Here is a 22,331-nt window from a genome sequence, read left to right on the forward strand (position 1 = left end):
ACTCCATGAGTAAGGAAGCCTGTGTCAAGGGACGAACTGAGCAACAGAATGATGCTACAGCAGCATCTCCACGAATTCATTTATACAGATTTGGACTCAGATTAACATGAGTTATTGCCTTATATGAGCGCAAAAGGAGGGTCTGTGGTTCTGAAATTCTGGACCCTGTGGTTATCCCGGTATCGAGAAAAATACCCGTGCCACAAATTATCAACGTGCCATGACGAATTTGGTGTCGACGGACCGGTAATGATTAGGACATCATCCCTATACATTTGCGTCATGATTGAGGGATGCCAACACCCCTAAATCGTAGTTTCCGTCCCGACCCCTTAGACTCCATTTTGTAAACGACATCCATCTTGTGTCTTGCCCTCATGATAAGTCAATTGAGTAAGGTCGAGCTTGTTCTAAAAGGACACGTCCACCTTCCCTGACTCCCCCCTGACCTGTCCCAACTGACTCCATTGCCACAACCATTCACTACGTACAGACCATGTTTTCCACACACACACACCTGTCCATGTTCCCTGTTTATGGCCAGTTTTATGACTAGGAGGTACCCTGCTTTATTGGGGCTTCATCGATATCTGATGTGAGTTCCGGGCCTGGCCGGGTAATCCGTCAGGAACTGGACGTCTAAAATGTGGGTTGGCCTACATGACTTTGCTCTTTGTATTATTGTAGAAATATGTGTATAACCATATCGTAAACTCAAGAATTCTTGCCTGCAGCTAATATTTCTGTATATAAGGAGAAAGCTGGTTCTGTAAAAACGAACAGTCTCCTGGGAATACGCGACCCGGGTTGTCGTGTTTCTAGGACACGTGTTACTTGGTAGCTGCCAATAAAACTCGATCTCTGACTTCAACTAGAAGACTCCGTGTTTCTGTGGTCCGGAACAGGGAGAACTCAGAGGTCTTCGGGTGTTATCCCCTGGCACCACCGGGTTCCTAAAAACCCATTACCTCAACGGCGGTAAAATAGGAGTCAGGGATCGGGAAAGGACAGTTGTGCAGGGCATACAAAAAGCGTGGAAGCGCCAACATTTTAAATAAGGCCGCCCTGCCTGGAAGGGAGAGTGGCAGGGAGCGTCAATGGGCTACATCGCTATGTAGCCGATGCAGTCGGCCCACCAAGTTCCGCTCGTGGAACAATGTGGAATCTGGAGTTACAAAGATACCAAGGTATTTAAAGCCACCCTGAGCTATCGTGATGGTGAATCCTCTGGGTATCGGGGGGCGTGTAGCATATATAGCGTTGATTTAGACCAATTGATCGAATAACCCGAATATTTCCAGAAGTTGGTGAGGACGTGGAATAGGCTATTGATCGAGAAGCGAGGAGAGGTGACGTATACGAGGATATCGTCGGCAGAGAGGGAGATTTTGTCGGTTGTCTGGGCATTCCACTGGAGGCCCCTGATGGATACGTCCGTACAGATCCAGTGAGCCAGGGGTTCCAGGGTGAGAGCAAAGAGCAGCGGCGACAGGGGGCAGCCTTGTCGGATCCCTCTGTGGAGTCTAAACCGATGAGATGTGTGGTTGTTTACTCGCACTTGGCCCAGGAGGTCAGTGTAAAGGAGCCGTACCCATTGGATAAATTTGGGACCAAAGCCGGACCTTAGCAGGACTTCAAAAAGGTAGGACCATTCAATCGAGTCAAACGCCATCGTGGCGTCCAGGGATAAAATGGCGGCGTCTTGTTGTAGCATAGGTTGCCGACTTAGGACATTATTGACTCTTCTCAAATTTAGGGCTGTATTCCGACCCGAAAGGAATCCCGACTGATCTTCATGAATGAGAGAGGGAAGGACAACAAGGAGTCGATTAGCCAGAAGCTTGGCGAGGATCTTGGCCTCCACACTGATCAATGAGATCGGTCTATAGGAACTGCAGTCGGTGGGTGGTTTGTTTAGTTTAAGGATAACCACTATGGAGGCTAGCCGTTGATCAAGTGGCAAGATACCTGCCTCCAAGCTGTCCTCATACATGTTGTTAAGATGGGGGACAATGCTGGGAGACATGCCCTTCAGGAACTCAATGGGGACTCCGTTGGGGACCATAGCTTTGCCAGAATTAACTGCAAAGATCGTCGTCGTGAGCTCGTCTGCCGTAATGTCGGCGTCAAGCACTTCCTTGTCCTCATCAGAGAGGGTAGGTAGACGCATCTCCTCGAGGAGTTGCCTAGACTCCCTCGAGGTGTAAATCGCCCTAGCTGTATAAATATGTGCCAGATGGTCGGCAAAGGCGTCTGCGATCTCCTGCGGATCAAGGGCTGTCGACCCATCCGGTCTCACAATAGACGACACCCATCGATATCCCTGTTCCCGCCGCTCCAGCCAAGCAAGCATCTTCCCTGCGCGGTCGCCGAATTCATAGACGCGGTGGCGTGTGTGGAGTAATCGAGCCTGCGTCTTTTCTCGCGTCAGAGCTCTATAGTTAAGTTGTTGGGCTCGGAGCTGACGGGCCGTGTCTTCTGAGGGGGCAGTGTTGTGGGACATTTCAAGACGTGACAAGTTAGATTCGGCCTGATGGATCTGGTCGGCATGTTTCCGTATATACCCCATTTTGAGCGCTAGTGCCTTTCCTTTAATGACCGCCATGTATGCCTCCCAGATCGTGACTGCTGAGCGCACAGAACCGACATTTTCCGTAAAGTAGAAGTCGGTATGTTCTATCAGACAGTCCTTAATGTCCGGGATCTGCAGAGGCCAAGGGTTGATAATTATGGGGCCTCGGGTGTGTTGGTGGTGGTAAGTTAGATCTACAGTAATTGGAGAGTGGTCAGAAATGCCCCCGGGAAGGCCCTTCGGATGCACGAAGTGTCCGACGTCAGTTGTGGGGCAGAAAAAATAGTAAATTCGGGACATGCTGTTGTGTGCATTAGAGTAGTGTGTAAAGTAAGGCGTGTCAGGGTGGTGGGATCTCCAGACGTCTTCAAGTCCCATAGCCTGTACAAATTCGGACAGGTCAGAGCTCTGCCTATGGGAAGCACGTCTGGGATGGCGATCAAGATCATCATTCATCGTCATGTTAAAGTCGCGCCCAATGAGAAGTGTACCGGTAGGGATATCAGTCAGTCGGGTGCCTAAGTCTCTAAGGGAATCACGGACCAGCGTCGGTGGAAGATATACAGATAAGATATTCAGGGGACGCCCCTCCCAAATGGCCTCGACTAGTGCAAAGCGGCCCAAGGGGTCAGCCCATGTCTTAGTGCAGGTGAGAGCGAGATTCTTTTTAACCAATCTCCCTGTACCCCGGGACCCGGAGGTGAATCCCGCGTGAACCAGCAGTTTATAGTCGCCTCTGTGCAGTGCCCGGCAGGTGTTGCCCACCAGGTGGGTCTCTTGCAGCAGTACTATATCGGGTGAGCGGCATCGTAAGTACTGGAGGACTATGCCGCGTTTAATTCTGTGCCCTAGTCAGTTGACATTCCACGACATGAGCGTGATGGTTCTAAGAAGGGACTGCGGCATAGTGGTGGGTGCGGTGAGATCTATGAAGGAGTGGCCAGAGAACGATCAGTCTATGCCATCTTGTGGCCGTGGCAAGAAGGAGCGTGGGGTCAGGGGGTCGTGAGACCTCCTGAAAGATCAAGAGCACCAGATGGATGCCATACGCCATGTTCGGACCCTGTGAGAGGTGTGGAATGTGACAAGAACGGACCCTGATGTGAACAAAGAATGCGATACCCAACAATAGTAGAACATTACCCCCTGAAACCCCCCTCCCTCGCCATCCAACCCCCCACCCAGCCCCCAGGCGCGCCCGGATTTAGAACTATCCACACCCCAACTAGGCAGAGTGCCTGTCGCCCGCCCAAACATAGATGGGGTGTGTGGAGAGCCATGAGTGCCCTCGCCTGGATTCTACAAGATGATGGAGCAAGTGCAACTAAATTCAATGGTGACAGCAGTGACATATACATATTACAAGATTTAAGAAAAGACTGGACGGACCCCCGAGTCAGGATCCCAAAGGAGACTGGTTGGAGACCAGGAGTAAGTACAAACCAATCGTCACTTGGCTGGTCAAGGGTAGCAGAGTTCCGTAATACGTAGCAGGTGGTAGAGCAAAGATCCCCCCTGATCGACCAGCAAAGTGGAGCCAGACAGTCGAGGGCTTCACCGTTGTTATTAAGAAGGGTCAGTGAACAAATCCTGGCTCTCCGGCAGAGCCTCTGGGCCAGAGTGATCGGCTGACCGTCGGCGGCGGTTCTTCTGAGTGGCATCCGGCCGACGCCACCCCTCAAGCCAGTCCCAAACCTCAGCAGGGGACTCAAAAGAACCAAGTCTTTCCATCCGATTCAACGCGCAATTTGGCGGGGAACAGCATTGCATATTTTATGGCCTGATCACGGAGTGCCTTTTTGACCTCCAGAAAACTGCGCCGACGAGCCTGAACCTTTACCATAAAGTCAGGGAAGATCAATATCTGGGCGTTGTCTAGGCGCAAGGGCGGACCCGCTCGTGCCGTCTGAAGGATGACATCTCGGTCATGAAAGTTAAACACCCGGGCTATAATGGGGCGGGGGGATCAACCGGCTTCGGCTTACCACCCGGGACCCTATGTGCCCGCTCGATGGAGAAGTAGTTAGAAAGCTGCTTCGGCTTTAGATGTTGTAGCACCAAGTTCTCCACAAAGAGATCAGCAGTAGGCCCCTCCATTCGTTCTGGAACCCCTAGGATGCGGAGGTTGTTGCACCTGGTGCGCCCTTCATAGTCATCAAGAAGCTCCCCCATTTGTAGCTGCTGCTTTTGGAGTTGGGCCACCTGCTGTTGGAGGGTGAAGGTGTCGTCTACAAGCACCGTGGTCTTAACTTCTATATATTCTTCACCTTGGCGTCCATTTTGCGGAGATCCGCCCGTAACAGTGTTACTTCGATGTTCACAGAGTCTATGCGGGTCTCCAGCGATGTACGGACACCAGCGATCGCCTCCATCACATCTTCTAGAGTAAGGGCCCACGCTGCAGGAGGAGGAGTCGCGGTTTTAGGTGCATTGTCGGGGTTAGCATCTTTTGTCTCCCCTTTAGAACCCCACAAAAGTTTATTGATTTGTCTCTGGGTGGAGGGTTTACTTCCTCTATTAGAGGCCATCGTAGAGCCCAAAGCGTACAGTATGTCCCAGCGGTGCAGGGTCGAGGCGCGTGTAGGCAAGAGGGGGTCTCCGACACCCTCGTGTGGGTAAGTAGTCACTAGTCCTGTGAGAACGGTGCAAGTAGAGAGTCTCACGACCAAGCGTGAGCAGGAAAAAAGAGATTAGGTGACAGTAGGGCACAGGGGGAAAAGCGCTCCACTCACACTATTGAAGGTCGCAGATCACGTGCCGTGGCTCACAGCCCAGGGGGGGCCCATGTAGTCTGTCCAAGTAGAGTGAGGGGGGAGACACCCCGAGACCAGTTCACTCAGCAGGTTCCAGGAACTGTGGGAGAGACCGCTTCGCCGGTGCACCAGGTTGTAAGATGTCAGAGTGGGCTCCTCCTATGTGCCAGAGCCAGGTCCAGGACAGGGACCAGGAGTCACCTGGCAACGATCGCCAACTGGCACTCCCCGCGCCGGATAATGTTTCTTTTTTGTTATAACAAGATATAGTTGCTTCCTATGAAAAGAAGTTTACTAAGTTGTGTTGATACTCTTATAACAAAATGTGCTCTTATTGCTTACTGCTAGCTACTCTGATACAAAGCATGGGAATCTATGAAAGTTCCAATACTGGGGCAAGAAAACAAATTACTTACCTGTAACTTTGGTTCCCCAGTATTGGTAACTTTCATAGATTCCCATGCGTCCACCCTTCTCCCCTGGGAAAGCTCAGCCTCTTGCAAATGTGGTTCAGTTACACAACGGCTCCGAAAATCTGAGGCTCTCTCAGGAGGGTTCTATGGGGTGAGGCTATTCTGATTGGTTGTTGCAATTTTTGGTCCCTTTTACAAAAAGAGGTGGATATGCTACAAAATGAGATGAGGCCTAGGCCTTTCTTTCTCTTTTGTACCTACTGCTATGGTATTTTTTTGTTTACCGAGGCTCCCATTCCGACGAAGGGGGAATGATACAAAGCATGGAAATCTATGAAAGTTACCAATACTGGGGAACCAAAGTTACAGGTAAGTAACTTGTTTTCTTCTGCATTAGGTTTATGTTCATTTGTTATTTTCCTCAATGGCTTAGTGCTGGTTTGTCAATCTCACTGACTATTCACAAAAGGTTGTCTTTTATGGTTGATCTTTATCATTGGCTGATCACAAATAGTTGCCTTTCAATAAATAAAGCAACTAATTGGCTGGACTTGATTGATTTTATCAGATTGAGCTATCTCATTTCTACACACAGTGTCTAGCTTTCAAAGAGGGGGGACCTATTAGATTGACTCTTCCCTACACTCTAGAGTTTCCTGGTTGGGCCATCTCATTGGTCAATGTCCAATGATTATTGCAGGGGTGAAAGACTGAGACTGACTGTTGCACTGTTTCCTTTGCAGGTTATCCAAGAATGGATGGATCACAGAATGTCCAGTCAACTATCGTCAACTCTGCCTAGCCAACGGAGTAGCGGTTCCTTGCGTAGTGGACTTCACCACTTCCACAGGCCAGGTACAGTACTCTGTCCCACTTCTCCAACAAGCACTAAAGGCATCCACAATGCTGCCTACTTGCATTACTCACTGATTATTTTTTCAATTGTTACGGCTACTATTGGACACATTTCTGCTCAGAGTGTGTCCCTTCTCTGGTTTTTTATTGCTGTTGTTTTGCTGTTGAATGTCACTATTTTTAATATGGACTTTCTCTAAAGTGCGGACTTTTGACTTTGAAAGAAGTAAAAAAAAATCTGCATAAATGTAGTTGCGGAGTGAGCTTGGACAACTGTGTGCTGCTGATGCCGGTTCTTAGAATGATGTCACGTTCTGATGATTTGTTTCAGAAATGTGGTTATAATCTGATATCAAGCTCCTGGACTAATGTCAGTCTGATATCCTGTCCTGATGTCCTGTCCCAGATGGATATTGATATTGTAGACTGATATCCAGTCAGCTGGTGAAGCTCAGTCAGCCTGCTGTTTGGTTCCTGGACTGATGGCCACGTGAAACAAGTACCTGTGGTGATATCACTGTCTGATATCAGGTTCCTGTAGGGATATCACTGTGTGATATCAGGTTCCTTTCATGATATCACTGCCTGATGTCAGGTTCCTGTTGTAATGCCACTGTCTGGTGTCAAGTTCCTTTAGTGATTTCACTATCTGATAGAAGGTTCCTGGAGTGATCACAAATCTTTCAAATCTCTCAAAAATGTTCCTGCTGTGATACCTTTGTCCCATGTCAGGTTTCAATAAAGACATCATATAATGTCGGTTGACCAGCAATTTCTAGTTCTCGCTGTTGTCCACTTTGTGACGTAAGGTACTAAAGTGATATCACACTCTGTCTTTGGTTCTCTGCATCAAAATCAGAATCTGATATCAGGTTGCTACAGTGAATCTGTGGCTTATTATCCTATCCCTGGACCAATATCACAATCTCAGGTCAAGTTCATCAAATGATTTCCAAATGGAATGGCACAGATGCTGAAACATAGTATAGATATGGCTTACTACACTGATATTAAACTTTAATGTCGGGTTTGAGCATGAAGTCATAGTTTGATATCAACTTATCTATAATTGGGTCATACTCCTGTAGTGATATCGGTGTGGTGTTGGGCTACTACACTGAAGTGAAAGTTTGCACTTTACATTCTGGTTCCTTGTAGATTTATTCTGTATATTTGTATTCATGTGTTATAGTGAGTTTTTCTTACCACTGTAATATTTTATTGTCCCTTGCATTTACATTTTTTTAATCCATTGTTCATCTTTCCTAAACATTCTTCACTGCATATATTTTTCATTTTCGCAACACCTTTTCTTTTTCACTCAACTTAACATATTTTCATTCTTGCCATATGTTGCTTTCTTCCCACTTGTACATAATTTTTCTTCTTGCATTCTTGCAAATGTTTCTCCTTCCCATTTTTTCATCTCAGTTGGGTTTTTTAATATATTATTCACTCTTAAAATATGCAAGTGAGTGATATATTAAATACGGGAAACCAGGTTTGAGTCTTTGCGTCGACTCAACATCCTGTGTGATTCTGGACAGACCACTTAATTTCCCTGTGCCTAAAAAAAAGTCTTCTTGTGTAATGTAACTGGAGCTCATGTAAGGTGCTCTGTTACCTCGGTGTCGAGTTCTGCTACATAAAACTGCAAATATATATATATATAATTGACAAAGGCAGTTGCCGAAACGCGTCTTTTGTGTTGAAGCAAGCCAAATAAACTTTCGGTTTAAGAGTTTCTCGAGAGTGCTGTACTGATGTACTTGGGAGCTGGGAGATATATATATATTTTTTTTTTTTTTAGTTAATCATTAGTTTATGTTTTCTATTCTCCCTCACTTACCTCGCTTGACTCTTTCAGAGTTGGCAAAGACAGAGTTAAACATTTACAAGAAACCTCCGATCTACAAACAGAAAGGTAAGCAGGTTCTTAGTGCCTCCTAGAGGTGACTCTACTTTGCATTTTTCTGTAGTTTGATGAGCGTGTAGGTGTCTTTTGTTTTTCTTTCTTGGTAAATAGCGTGCACATGTTATGGCAGGGCGTTAGTGATTATATCTCGTTTTCTTTGCTGGGGATTGTAGAATGCCTCTTGTTACCACTTCTCTTTCTATGAGAGAGTATGTTGTGTCCCATTCCTTCTATGCCGGGGACATGAGTGTGACTCTGGCATACCATCCCTTTGGGACTGGTTAAAACATTTTATTTCGCTCTTGATGGACAACGAGTATTGTGTGTTCCATCTTTCCTGGAAAGTGTTGAGTGTCGTTTTGAACCCTCTTCCTTAAGGATTGCTGAGTGTCTGGTTGTGTTTTCTGGGCATCGGTGAGGTTGTCCCTTTGGTCCTAGGTAATGTCAAGTGTCTTTTTTTATCTCTTTTGAGCACTGGTAGGTGTTTGGGGGATTACACACACTGAACTTTGGGCTCTGGGTTAATAGAGACGATGCTTAGGTTCTCCTTTTCTAATCATGATGCAGAGAACAGGAAAGCAGTACTCATTATTCAAATGTTTTCAGTACATTGTTTTTATATTATATTGTAAACTTGCTGTTTGTTATTCCTCTTTTTCCTACTTAATAAACTTTACTTTTAAAACTTAAAATAAAGAAAAGCAGTACTTATTTTTCTTTGAAGGCTCAACTGAGAATGTATCTTCTCTTTTTTCCAAAGATGCAGGTGGAATGCTGCAAAACAAACACATCGAAGACCTGATCATTGAGTCTTCAAAGTTTCCAGCAGCCCAACCTCCTGACCCGAACCTGCCGGCCAAAATCGAGACTGACTATTGGCCGTGTCCGCCCTCTCTGGCTGTTGTAGGTAGGATGCGTTCTCATGGTTTCTTCAGGGAAAGGATGATAAGGCAACTGAGAAGAAGCAGGGCAAGCATCGACTTTGGTGGTTCCAACAGACGAGCAGATATGGGTGTAGATCACAGATCAGGGAAAATGTTAGTGACACCATCCTTTCGATGATGTGTATCCATCATGTAGCCTGGGTGATTTTATGTTTTGTTGAACATGGAAACAAAACAGCCATGGTCTTCAGAATTTCCCTTTCGCATTCTACAAAATAAGGGAATGAGGGCCACATGTATTAAGCATTTTTGCAGTCGGAAACGGCTGATCAGTCGGTTTCCAAACCTCAAAAATGCTTTTACATATGTATGAAACACAAATTGCGATTCAGCAATTTCTGTTTGCGATTCAGTATTTGCAAGGGGTGTGTTTAGGGCGTCCCTTTCAAATAACAAATCCGAATGGGATATACGAATATTTTGCGACCATATTACGGTCGCAAAACATTCATATTGAAGGAGGTGGTAACCCATTCACAAATGTAAAGGAGTCCCCAGGGGGGGCCTTCCCATTTGAGAATGGAAAAAAAATGCTCTAAGCGCAGGCAGTGGTGCCACAGACCACTGCCTACTCATAAAAAATTCAACTTCAATTTTCATTTTTTGTTTTTTAATGCATCCGGTTTTCCTTTAAAGAAAACGGGCTACATTTAAAAACAAAAAAACTGCTTTATTTAAAAGCTACCACAGACATGGTGGTCTGCTGACCTCAGCAGGCCACCATTCCTGTGATGGCGTAGATTCCTAATTGCTTACAAATTGCGACCTATTTCATTAATATGCATGAGGTAGGTATATTTGCCACTCATTAAGAATCGCTAATGAAACTGAAAAGAGTTTCATACATTAGGATTAGCAATTACCTAATTGCGACTTGGAGAAAATCGCAATTAGGTAAACTCTACTTGCAATAATGATACATGTGGTCCTCAATATGCTAATGATACGCCACAATACAATGAAACGTTCAGGAAACTTGGCTAAAATGGCAAAGCTTTGGATGTGTATTTTGTGTTTCAGCTGGATGTCTGGCCCATTCTATCCAGCAGCAGGGAGCTTTGTTCTTGTGTCTCAAGGACTCTAAAAGCGCCTCTTCCGAAGCAACTTTGCATGTAGCCTCGAGTAGAGCGACCTAGCTAGCCCTTACCTCCAGACTGCTTGGTACATGAGGTTCCATTTCTTATTTGTGTCTTGTCGAACCCTGTGTCCTCACCTTCTTTCAGGCTTCTCGACTCCCCCTGCCCACTCCCTTTGACGTCATATCACCATATTGAGATAGTTAAAGAAATACTGATGTGACCTGCTCCTTCTTTATGAACCTGTTGTCAGGGCGAGGCTAAGAGAATATTAGTGAGTTCTGACCCAACCTTTCCCTTCTAGAGACAGAGTGGAGGAAACACCGACTGGCCAATAAGAAAGGAGAGGAGGAGGAAGAGGATGGTGCTGAGGAGATCGAAGAGCTTGTGGATCTCCAGAGGATGCAGCTCAGTAAAGTAAGAGCTCACTCTGCTTGCATATGCGTCACAGACCTGGACCGCACCACTGCATGAGCAGGGGAGTCTTTGTGTGCTTGACCGGCTATAGTATTATTTTTACTTAGACGGTGAATTTACTGCCAGCCACCCTTCTCTGCCTTGTCCTTCTCTCTTATGTTTTCTCGCATATAGTGGTTCTGTGCTTTGTATGTTTAGTTCCTCTAATCTCTCTGGTTCTCTTCAATGTCCCCCTATTTTATTCTTCTGTCATCTGCTGTCTTCTATGGTATGTCTGCTGCATATTTCTGTCTTTCTCTGCTCTGTTTTTGATCTGTTTGGTACTCTCCTTTTTTCCTAGTTCTCTTCTGCCTCGTAGAACTCATTTTGCTTTTTTATGCACTTACCCTTCTTATGCTTTCCATTGCTCTGCTTGGTCTTTATTTTCGTTTCCTGTGCCCTTGTTCTCTTCGTATTTTTCACACTTTCCTCTACTTTTTTCAACTTCTATTTGGTTTGTTCTCTTCTTTTCTCTGGTATCTACTATTATCTAATTTATCCCTTAACGTTTCACATCTTTCTTTTTCTCATTTGCTGCTGCTATCATGTTTGTCTTTTTTCATCTTGAACATGTTGCTCTATTCCTTCTTGTCAATTTCTCCTCCTTATGCATCCTATAATCCTGTTCATTCATCACAACCCTCTTCTTCTGCCTTGTCATTATCCTCTTCTCCTTTTTTATTTTCCCCTCTCCCCTCTTTTCCTTTCACCTCTAAGTTTCAAATTCGCCTCTCTCTCGCCCCTTGCTCTCTGACATCTCTCCCATTTATTTCACTATCCTTATTCCGACATGTATCACACCCTTCCTCTTTTCCTTCTCAGTCTTTCCCTCTTCTCAGTAACTGCTTCACCTACATTTCCACTATTCTTCTCTTTCACCCTTCTCATTTTCTTTCACTTTTGTCAAAACTTTTACTCTAATTTATTTCTCCCCGCTCTTTCCTAAAGCTCTGCCGCCTCTCTTTTGGTCTTCTCGCTCTTCTAACGCTTCTACACCTCCACCGCATCCTCCTCACTTTTCTTTCCTTCTTCTCCTCACTCTTACTCTCCTCTCTACTCCATTCTTGATCTAGTCTCTGTTACTGCACTTCTCCCTATACCCTTCTCATTTTCCTCTTTCCTCATTTCCTGACACAATGTTGTGTTTTTACCAGATCCCTTCAAACTTGGGCAAAATGATCCTGAAGGAAGAAATGGAAAAAACACTACCAATTAGGAGGAAAACACGCTCCCTCCCGGACAGGACTCCTTTCTACACCCGTAAGTGAAACCCCTCTGCTTATCCGAGGTCTACGACCAAAGACAACTAGCTCTTTAGGGTAACTCGCCCCACCCAAAGGGCATGGATACAGGAACGGAGTAAAAAAAAATCTTCTCATCTACAAGTTACACCAATATACTAACATCTTATACACCACCAAAAAACTCCTCACCTGCAACTTACACCAATACTCTGACTTCTAATTCGCCACCTAAAAACAACTTGCAGCGGTAGTAAACCAATATATTGACATCTAATACACCTCCAACAGCATTTGATTGTGGCAGGGTCTACATTTCTTTAGTGGGGAGCTCACCCTGAAACTTCAGATACAGTATTGCACATGCAGACCTCATTCCAACAAATTTCCCACAGAAATGGTGACTCCAAAACTCCCATTATCACCTGTTTCGAAGACCTGTACTTCAAGGAATCAATAGTCGCAGATGTTTCAAACAAAACTATCCTTTAACATCTACTAATGTATCAACTGATAGTTTTCCCATAAGTGCCATATGTCAACACCATGGCAATTTATTTACCAAAATGCAGAGGGTATCGGAAATGACATCACACATGCTTGGACATACCAATAGTATCACAGGCCTTTAGCCCCACAACAACTGTCCACTGGCTTCTGATCACATAGAAAAACTGAAAGGAGTCGAAACTACAAAAACGAAATAGGGCACTTGGAACCCTCTTTGCTTTCTGTAACTACCACCACTTTCTTGGCCCCTCAGGCCAGGGGCTGTAAAGGTAGTGCCAAAGGGACCAAAGAGCAAGACTGGATATGAGCTACAACCCCTGACTATTCCTAAGTGCCGTTTCTGGTCAACTGTGCCCTCACATTGGATTGAGGTATAACTTGGCATTTGTAGAGGTATTTTTAGGTCATATAGGTAAATTACTTCAAGTAGAACGTTAGCAGAGAATACATTATTTACATCTCTGCTAGTGTGCAATCATGTGCACTGTGCATGTTTTCAGTGCATTACACTTTAATTGCACCATCATCTGCCGAGTAATCTTGGATGCCACACCTTATGCCATTGCCAGGAGCATGGAATTCATTCTGACCTCCAAATAGTATGCTAAGACCAGGGGACTGGGAGTGATCCTGGACATGCTGATGAACCATGATGCCCAGATCACGGCAATATTCTGTTCATGTTATCAATGCCTTCAACTCCTCAGGTGGATCCACCCTGGAATATGTGAACTCATTCACACTGGGAAAACCAAAATTCCAGAGCTTCTGTTTTCAGCTGGCTCATAACTTTGCAAAAAGAACAATTGATGGACAGAATGTTGAACAATGTCAATCATTCACTCCAGTACAGAGATCGGGGCCTAAAATCCATCGTTTTGTTTGCTCCCCATGCCATTCCAGTTTAGACCCAGCCTTATGCAAATCAGTCTTGACCCTGCTTCCTAATGGGAACAGTCCAACCCGAACTGCCAGGCCAGGTCCTCCCTGGACTGGAAACAAGCATCCTGGGACCGGTTTCGGGGTTTCACACCTCATCAGCCAGGCTAGCTTGACTCCAGTGGCATGGTGAGCACAGGACCCACATCTGGGCATACCCGTCCCAATCGGGGTGACAAATGCAAACATCATAACTTTGCAACTGGTTTAAAAGCAGGGTGGAAACCTTATTTGGCAATTGCACACACCCTCTGGAGCCTCTACTGCCTCCTTTGAGGTACTCTGTGACCCCTATCTCAATCTCTTCTTTTGTGCTTCTGGAGATTTCAGTCTTGTTTACCCTGCAGCACTGCTACAGACCCCCTCTAGACTATCTATAACCCCCATCACCGCACTAAGCAGCTCCATTCTTGGCTCATCATAAAAGCTAAGGTGACCTGTAAGTTGCCTACCTTGATGACACTCCTCTGGAACCCATTAACCCATTTCTAATCTCCACTGTCATACAGTTTGGTTCACTCAGAGGGGCGCTCCCACAACCCACTTTCTCCTCCCACAGTCAGGGCACCGCCACACGTGCAGAGACCCATAGGCCACAGGATCTGTAAAGTGCAACACTGCCTACATCCCTATGCCAGCATGTACAGCACCTGCTGCAGGTGAAGTAAGGTTTTGCTGCAACTTCAAGCTGCTCCAAGGCCAGTGATCCTGGACCACTCTGTACAGCACTTCTGAATCCATGGACTCCTCAAAATCAAGCAGAGTACAGGTTGTGTGCTTCTCACAACTAGCACTACTTCGCCATTCATGCCCTGTGGCACAGAGAACCCATTACTTTCAGAAGGCTGAGTCTCACAGCTTCATTAGAGGTGCGATAATTCTTTCGTCAGTAAATACCAATACCACGTGGTGAGGTTATTATTTTATATTTGGATGTTCATAAGTGCATCAATCCTTGTGGAAGCGTCTCGGTGCTGTTGTGAAAAACTGAGACTGAGCCAGGGTTAGTAGCTAGAAATGAATAGGTGTTTAGGAAGTTAATCGTTGGTTCCTAAAAAGTTCATGACATTTTAGATGGTAAGATTCTCTATAAATAGTCACATGCACCGAGTCCCTCACTGTTGGGCATTCAGTGGGAAAAGCTTGTCCGCCTAAAGTTTATTGCTTAAACCAAAGAATCATAAAACACATTTTTGAAGGAGTCCTATATTATTATTGAAATTATTTCCTTAGAAACTGAAGACCTTTGTCATAGAATATACTATAAACCTTAATCAAAATCCTTTTATTGCCAACTTCCAAGCAATCAATGTAGCTGATGTAGGGCCTTGCACACATAATAACATCTCAGTAGATGTGTCCTGGCTGCTAGAGTTTGGTTGTATTAAAATTTGGATACATACTTTTATGGGAGGGACTGATATGCAAAGTTACAAAAATCATGGTGGGACTGCACATAGGTGTTCACCACCATAAGACGTTTAATACAAGCAAGGAAAAGAAAATCCACCAGAGAACCCTCAGGTTGAATGAACATTTGTTAGAAGTTGTAAAAATCTGATGAGACGGAGAGAGTAAAGCACCAAGCATTATCCTCAGATCTCTCCTAGCCTACAGAAGCGACCAGCAGGATCCCAAAGATGTAGCCATCAAGGTCACAAGGTAAAGTCCCATGAGTTGACTTTGGCCTTGACGATTATTACCTAATTTTTATTGGGTCTACTTTTTAAGTATTCAGGCTCATCATTGTCCCACAGCATCCGGTGCTGGAGGGACAATTTTCGACACCACCTAATCCCCCAATGTGAATTAATGAAGAGCTGGGTGTCATCAGCGTATATTTAAAATGTAAGCCCATATTTGTGTGGATGTTTAGCCAGGAGTTTGTGCCCAAACTGAGATTCCTGTGGGATTGAGAATGACCTTCATAAGGGCTGCACCAAAGCCTGGCACCTTATTGCCACTAGAGAAATTCTACAGAAATGAAGGCTTGCTTAGCCGAAGGAGCGGCCACAGGACAAAAATCAAATGATCAGTTGCCCTTTGAAAACTACTGACATTTCTATAAGCCTGCACATAAAACTTGATTACTCTCAAAGCCACTGGAATTATGTGACATGGTAGGACTAAATGATGTGTCACATTTGACTAAATTATGCTGCGAATAAGCAGATCATGTGACATAATGTGGCACAATTTGCGGATTTATTACTTGGTTATTTTGTCTCTTTTACACATGTTAATACAATCTGGGGAAAAGTTACTCCTCATTAGAAGCTATTTAGAACTTAAGTAGAGGAACCAGCAAATGAAAGGTGACCAGTTCATCTTTGCAAACGGTCTTCCATTGAGCGCCAACACTCATGGCAATTTATGAATTAGAAACTATTTAATTGTTAAAATTGCAAATTATGCAGTAAAAGATGGATTATGTAGCAAGTGAGTCAATTTTCTAATTATATAGGAAAATGCAACGACCACATAATCAAGTAATTTCAGAGGCCCTGATTATTATCTCTTTAAGTGATACAATACATTTTTTTAAACTTACTTATATGTGTTTTTTGTGTAAATAGTTTGATTGTGCTTTTCTATGTTGTAAATGTCTGGTTAGAATAAAAACAAGAGGTTACTTGACTCACTGTGCTCCTTGTTATTTTGCAGCTGTGCACACTGGACCCTCCAGTGCATCCACCCTGCCCGGCTATGGGCGCAGCAGCCTCAGCAGGGTAAGCTCAGACCACTGCTTGGCTAATGGTCAGTATAAGGGTACACCAGCACTTACCACAACATCAACATAGGCTAAGGCCGCGCACAGTACAACCATACCATGAGCTCTGTCATGGGGTTGGCATATGATCACACTAATTCAGACATGCTCTTACCACATTATACGTGTCAGTACAGTTTCGCACTGGGCGGGACGGAAAAGTTAGTTCTGGCCTGCACTGGGAATGACAGCAAAGTAAGAGCAGACTTACACTGGGCATGTCACTAGATTCAGATCATATCTACTCTGGGTATCAGAGGACCTTAAATTCTGGTCTACACTGGGCACGGTAGTAATACATTAAGAGATGTTCCACTCTGGGAATGATACTACGCTCAGGCCAATTACAAACTGCGTACAAAAGAAGAGTAAATTCAGGTCTACACTGGACATGACAACACTCAAGAGTGTTTCCACTCTAAGCATGATACTATACTTTGAAGCAAAAATACACACTGGGTACAACAGTATGGTAAGCTCAGGTGTACACAGGGCATGGAACGTTAGCCAGATATCTGGTCTGGGCTTGAAAATGCCGTAAATTCAGAGGCAGATTGGCAAGACAGTGTGGTTGGTTCACATCCTCAATGGGGCCGGTAGTGTATTCAAATTCAGTTCACATTGGGTTTGACGATGTGGTAAATCTTAGATCATTTCTTATTATGGCCATAGACTGAGCTCAGACCTGCACTTGGAATATCAACAGTGTACGCTTAGATCTGCCTTTGACTCATCATCAGCACAAGCATGGACTCGCATAGAAGTTCGCATCAAGGCGCTGTCATCTCAGACCCACACTGTCCATGACAGTAGGTTAAGCTCAAATCCACATACACCACTGTCAGCTGAGATCCACCCTGGACATGGCGCAGTCAGCTGTGATCTGCAATGGGCATGACAGTAGGGTACAATGAGATCTACACCCAACACATCAGCAGAGTAATGACTGTGGTCTGCAGTGGGCATGACAGTAGGGTACAATGAGATCTACACCCAACACATCAGCAGAGTAATGAGTTTAGGTGCATTTGGAGCGGAAATGTTGCCATCCACACCAGTGTGGTTCCAGTGTTGAATACACCCAATATTTTTCAAAATTGTCTGGTGATGTCCCCCTGTAAACCCATCAAGCCCGCACACGTCTTGTAGATTTTGCACAGACCACCCACTTGCTTCTTTCCTGTAAAGCCCCTGCCCCCTTAACTGCCTAAATGCATGAAAAGTGGTGGTGGGACACATCACACAGTGAAGTCAGTTGCACAAAATTTCCGGCGGTGTGATCAATACTTGTGGGGAATTAGCTCAGTCTCTCACTTGACATGTAACAACCTCGCCAGTGGGCACTTTTGTAAATAATATTAAAAATTCATCAAGATCCTCCTTGCCAATGTGTTCCTTGCATGACGACTTCTGCAGTCCCCGAGTTCTGACTGTTTAGACACTTTACAAAAACAAACCATAACAAGTAGGACACATCTACTGGGGCCCAGCACAATCGGAAATGCTTCTTATTTTCTATATGCACATAGGTGGTCAGAGGAACATGAGGTAGTTCTGCTGCCTGATCCCACATATATATTTTTACATTCAATCTAAAATTATATGTTTCCCAGAAAGCACCTGTGCAGATCCAGTAAAGACTACAGTTTGGTCTGTGGGGTGTTTTTGAGTGTGTGCCTCTATTGGCGCATGCACTAATCGGTCTGTCTGTTTTTATTTTCCAGCTACAGTCTGCAGAGTTCACCTCTCCTGACTCTGGGTCAGCGGGGACAGGTAAGAGACAAACAGGGAGGCCTTCCTAGATTTGGCATTGATGCATGCACAGGTTGGGGGATCTGCACCACAATATCTATTTTATTTCTACAGCAATGCTTTTGTGAGGGGAGTGTAGAAGGGCAGAGGGTGTGTACACTCAAACACTGTTTGATAGAAACAATCTAGCAGTTCGGGCTGGGCTGTTCCCATTGGAGCAGAGTCAATACTGATTTGCATATGGCTGGATCTAAACTGAGGTGGCATAGTGTGCAAAATAATGATGGACTGAGATGCGGTCCAAGTGATTACCAGTGGCTGAGATTAATTTCATCATTCCATCCATCACATTTGTTTGTATACTTTTGTGCTACACCTGCTCTGGGCAATGACCAATAAGGGGTAAAGCACAAATCTTCATGGAAGCAGATGTAGGCATTGGTCAGCCCCAATGTCCCTCTTGGGTACACCTACATGTTTTCCTATGGCAATGATCTCCAGCTGGGTAGTGCAAATGCTTGTGGCTTAGTGTCAAAGTATGTGGGCGTGAACTTGCCTGTGCTCAAAAACTCAGTCATGGAGTTGGTAGCCCTTAGTGGTGACAAGCTGCATGTCAACCATTTACTGCCCACCAAGGAACTGTGGGCTTGGGTCCGGCAACAACTCTCTTTCTCCCTCACCTCTGCAGCTCCATGATGCAGAGGGCCTCAAGAAATATCCCTGACAATATCTCGCCAAGGCTTGGATCCAGCTGTCCACCTCTTGTGACACCTAGAGTCCAGTCCTTTGTGTCAGACTGGGTGACCTGGCATATCTGGACCTGCATTCCCTCCTGGGAGAATGTCACATCCATGCCATCCACTCCTGGCATGGCAGAAGACCCACAGGCAAAGCCTTAGATTGCTGATCCGGTCTCTCCAGAGATCAACTCTAATCTGGCTGACTCTAACTACTCGAATATTCTGCTCATGGGTCTCCAACCAGGCCACAGTACTACCACAATCATACAATAGTTTTTTACCACAGCAGAACTTGCATCATCCTTCATGGACGAGATACTTTGATTGCTTCCAGGCTAAGCATCCAAACATGTGAGTTTCATGGTGCTCAGCCAACAAATCGCCTGTTGCAGCTCTCAAGAATACACCCACTAACAAGTACATGTGTGGAATGGTGACCCCACAAAAAAACCTCAGACAAAACACACAAATCTAACGTGATTCGTTGTAGGATCAGTTAAAACAGCAGCAGCAATAGTACAACTAGTAATTATATCAGTAGCTGTAGCATTCTTAGGCAAGTCTGCCAGTAATAATTGTACTAGTGGTTGTCATTTTAGTAGGAGCAATTAAAATTGCAGTGCTAGAAGTGGTACAAGTGCCCCCAGTGGTGAAGATGGTGGTAGTAGCACCTGTCGTGATGTTTATGGTAGTATGATTCACAGTAGATAAAGCAACTGTACCAGATGAAGTAGTAACAGTGTGTGTGGTGGAGAATCTAATGCAGAACGGGAAGGTCCAGGAAGGGTGCCTGCAATTAAGAGTTAATGAGGTTGTGATTCTAACGCCGAATGAGATACAAAATTACTTCATTTATAATATAACATAAAAATATATCTTAGAAGGTACAAGGTATTATAAGCCTATAATGCAGTGTTTGTTTTCTTCTGAAGTTTTTAAACCAATTTGTTCTTGTGGTTTCTTATGCCACCAAAGCACCCATGGCATTCTAACATCATAAAACACGACTAGTTAGTATGTATCTTCTAAATAACATACATTTTGTAGGATATCAGCCGGCAACGTCCACCTCAACATTCTCTCACCTCAGTAGGTTGCATAGTGTGCAGTGACAAGAAGGTGCTGATTTTAGCTCCTATATTCATTGGTTCTCAGACAACCAAAGTTGGCGCACTCTCACCTGGTAGAAAATGTAATGGCCAACATTGTTCGAACATGTCCCAGGATTGAGGGTGGGGAAGTAAGGAAGGAAATTGTGAATGTACAGGGAAAGCACTATGGAATACGATTAATTCAGAGGGTGGTGTTGCAGAGTAAATAAGTAGTTGCCTTCCCATAAAAGTAGTCTATGTACACTATATCTCAGTGTGCAGTTGTGTGATGTGAGTGCATGTTGATAGGCACACGTCTGGTTCATGCATTTTTATTGGGGGGGTGTGATTGCAAAAGTGCTTGTTTGCATACTTACAAAGGTCAGCTGTTTGTATTTGATGGAAAGTGAGTGGTTTACCAGTAGTGATGTTGTGGAGTTGTTGTGATTGTCTTGTTTTGGATATCACAGACAGTGAGCAGCTTCAAGTGCTGCCGTTTTCAGATGTTGTTGGTCTATCTGGTTGATTGTACAAAAGGAAGGTGTTGGGAGACAATTATTTAGGGTTCTCTGTGACAGTTGGTAGTTGACTGGTAAGGCAATCTTACTTTCAGAAAGATAGCATGCAGGGCTCACTGGGCATGCTTCCCTGTGTTTTTGTGATGATTTGTGGTTGTAAAAATCGTGGTCTGAAATATCTAATATTCTTTTTTCTTTTTCTTTTTTTCAGTAATTCAGGTAAGTCTGTTAAATGGGCACATTTTTAATTCACAGGTGGGGTGTGGGACTTTTGAACAGAAGAGTGTTTCCATCTCAGAATCTGTCGGTGAAATAATTGAGCATGCCAACAAAGGTATTGTCTGAGACTTGGGGTTTGCAGCGACGTTCTGTGATGAACACTACCATTTGGAGGGGCAGAGGGGTTCCTTTTCCTGCCAAACCTACTTACCATCATGTGTCTACTTCCTGCTGCTCGTGTCTGCTTTCCCTTTTTGTGTACCTCCTCGTCTTATAAAAAAACATCTTCCTCTGTGCCTTTTAGGCAGTGACGTAGAAAGTGTGCCATGGGCCCTAATGCAAGCAAGGCAGATGGCCCTGTTTTCCAGGCGTGGTGGTACAGGATAGCAATAATTAGGGTCCTGCGTGGCCCTCATATGCCTAGGCCTTTGTGCCACTGCATGTAAGTCACCAATGACTGTTTCACCTCTGCCTTTAGGCTCTCTCACCTTGAGTGTTAGAAAGTTATGTTCCTCTCACTTTGCATTCCCTTTCTTCTGTCCTGTGATGGGTAGACCTCGATTCGCTTTGATTTGTCTTCAGTCCTCCGTGGGATATACACCTTTTTTCTCTCCCATGGGTTTTCGACAGCTGCTTGTATTAAAGATGGATGTACTGTCTTCCTGTTCATCCTTTTGATCATGGTATGTCTCTATAGCGTCTACCCTAATCGAACACTTTCCAAAATAAACTTTGCTTTAACACTTAGGCCCTGATAGTGAGAGGCTCAATCGGAATTCCCAGTTCTGTGGAATTTACCACACCCAGTAATCACCAGGTGTGATAAATACCTCGCCCTTTGTTAAATTGCAGCGTGTGAAACCTACCAGAGGAAAAGTGTATGGTATTTACTGTAAGGTGTAGATTTTGGTGGAGTAAGCTGCATGTTATTCTCTAAAAACATAGAATATGTGATAATTATAGAATCAGATACATTCCGAACACCCTGTTGTTCCTAATGTTATTCGGAGACATGTTTAGATGTTAAGTGATATTGGGCCATAACAAAGCAAAGCAGGGTTGAGGGTAAGGACTGATCCCACTCCAACCATATCCTCGATCCACTTGACTATATTTTGCATCTCTAACATTCATTGCTGAAACTATGGTGCCCCTGCAGCCCTTTCATTCTGTGATTTTGCTCTTTTCTAGAATGGCGATGGTCTGCGGTCACGGATGGACCGAGGAAACTCTCTTCCGAGTATCCTGGAACAGAAAGTAAGAGTGAATGCCAAGCTGAATAGAAACTGTGTGTGGATACCTTAAATTGGTGCCTTTTTCCTTAAAAGAAGGGATCTCCCTCTAGGTTTCATGCATAACAAGTCATTGGTTCTTTCTCGCTAGGCTGTTCCCCATCTAGGCTGTGACGGTTTACATTAGCCGACCTCAGTATAATGCATAGCATGCTAGTCAGCTCTTTGTGGAGGAAAAGAGGTTATAGAATGCAGGAAGTGAAGTGATAATTGCCTAATTAACGGTCTCTTCTTCACATATACTGCATGATGGATGAGAAAAGTCAAGTGAAGTG

At 44.7% G+C, this 22,331-nt stretch overlaps 1 protein-coding gene across 1 annotated transcript in view; it reads left to right on the top strand.

The window, feature by feature from the left end:
* DMTN (dematin actin binding protein) overlaps window positions 1-22,331 on the top strand; it is a 229,450-nt gene that overhangs the window by 168,397 nt on the left and 38,722 nt on the right. Inside the window, exons 7-15 of the mRNA XM_078666358.1 lie at window positions 6,482-6,593; window positions 8,461-8,517; window positions 9,269-9,415; window positions 10,833-10,945; window positions 12,139-12,244; window positions 16,339-16,403; window positions 18,169-18,217; window positions 21,819-21,829; window positions 21,956-22,021. Of these exons, the coding sequence (XP_078522484.1) occupies window positions 6,482-6,593; window positions 8,461-8,517; window positions 9,269-9,415; window positions 10,833-10,945; window positions 12,139-12,244; window positions 16,339-16,403; window positions 18,169-18,217; window positions 21,819-21,829; window positions 21,956-22,021 (726 nt within the window). The remainder of the gene's footprint in view (window positions 1-6,481; window positions 6,594-8,460; window positions 8,518-9,268; window positions 9,416-10,832; window positions 10,946-12,138; window positions 12,245-16,338; window positions 16,404-18,168; window positions 18,218-21,818; window positions 21,830-21,955; window positions 22,022-22,331) is intronic.

Source organism: Lissotriton helveticus, chromosome 11, assembly GCF_964261635.1.
Source record: "Lissotriton helveticus chromosome 11, aLisHel1.1, whole genome shotgun sequence".
NCBI lineage: Eukaryota > Metazoa > Chordata > Amphibia > Caudata > Salamandridae > Lissotriton > Lissotriton helveticus.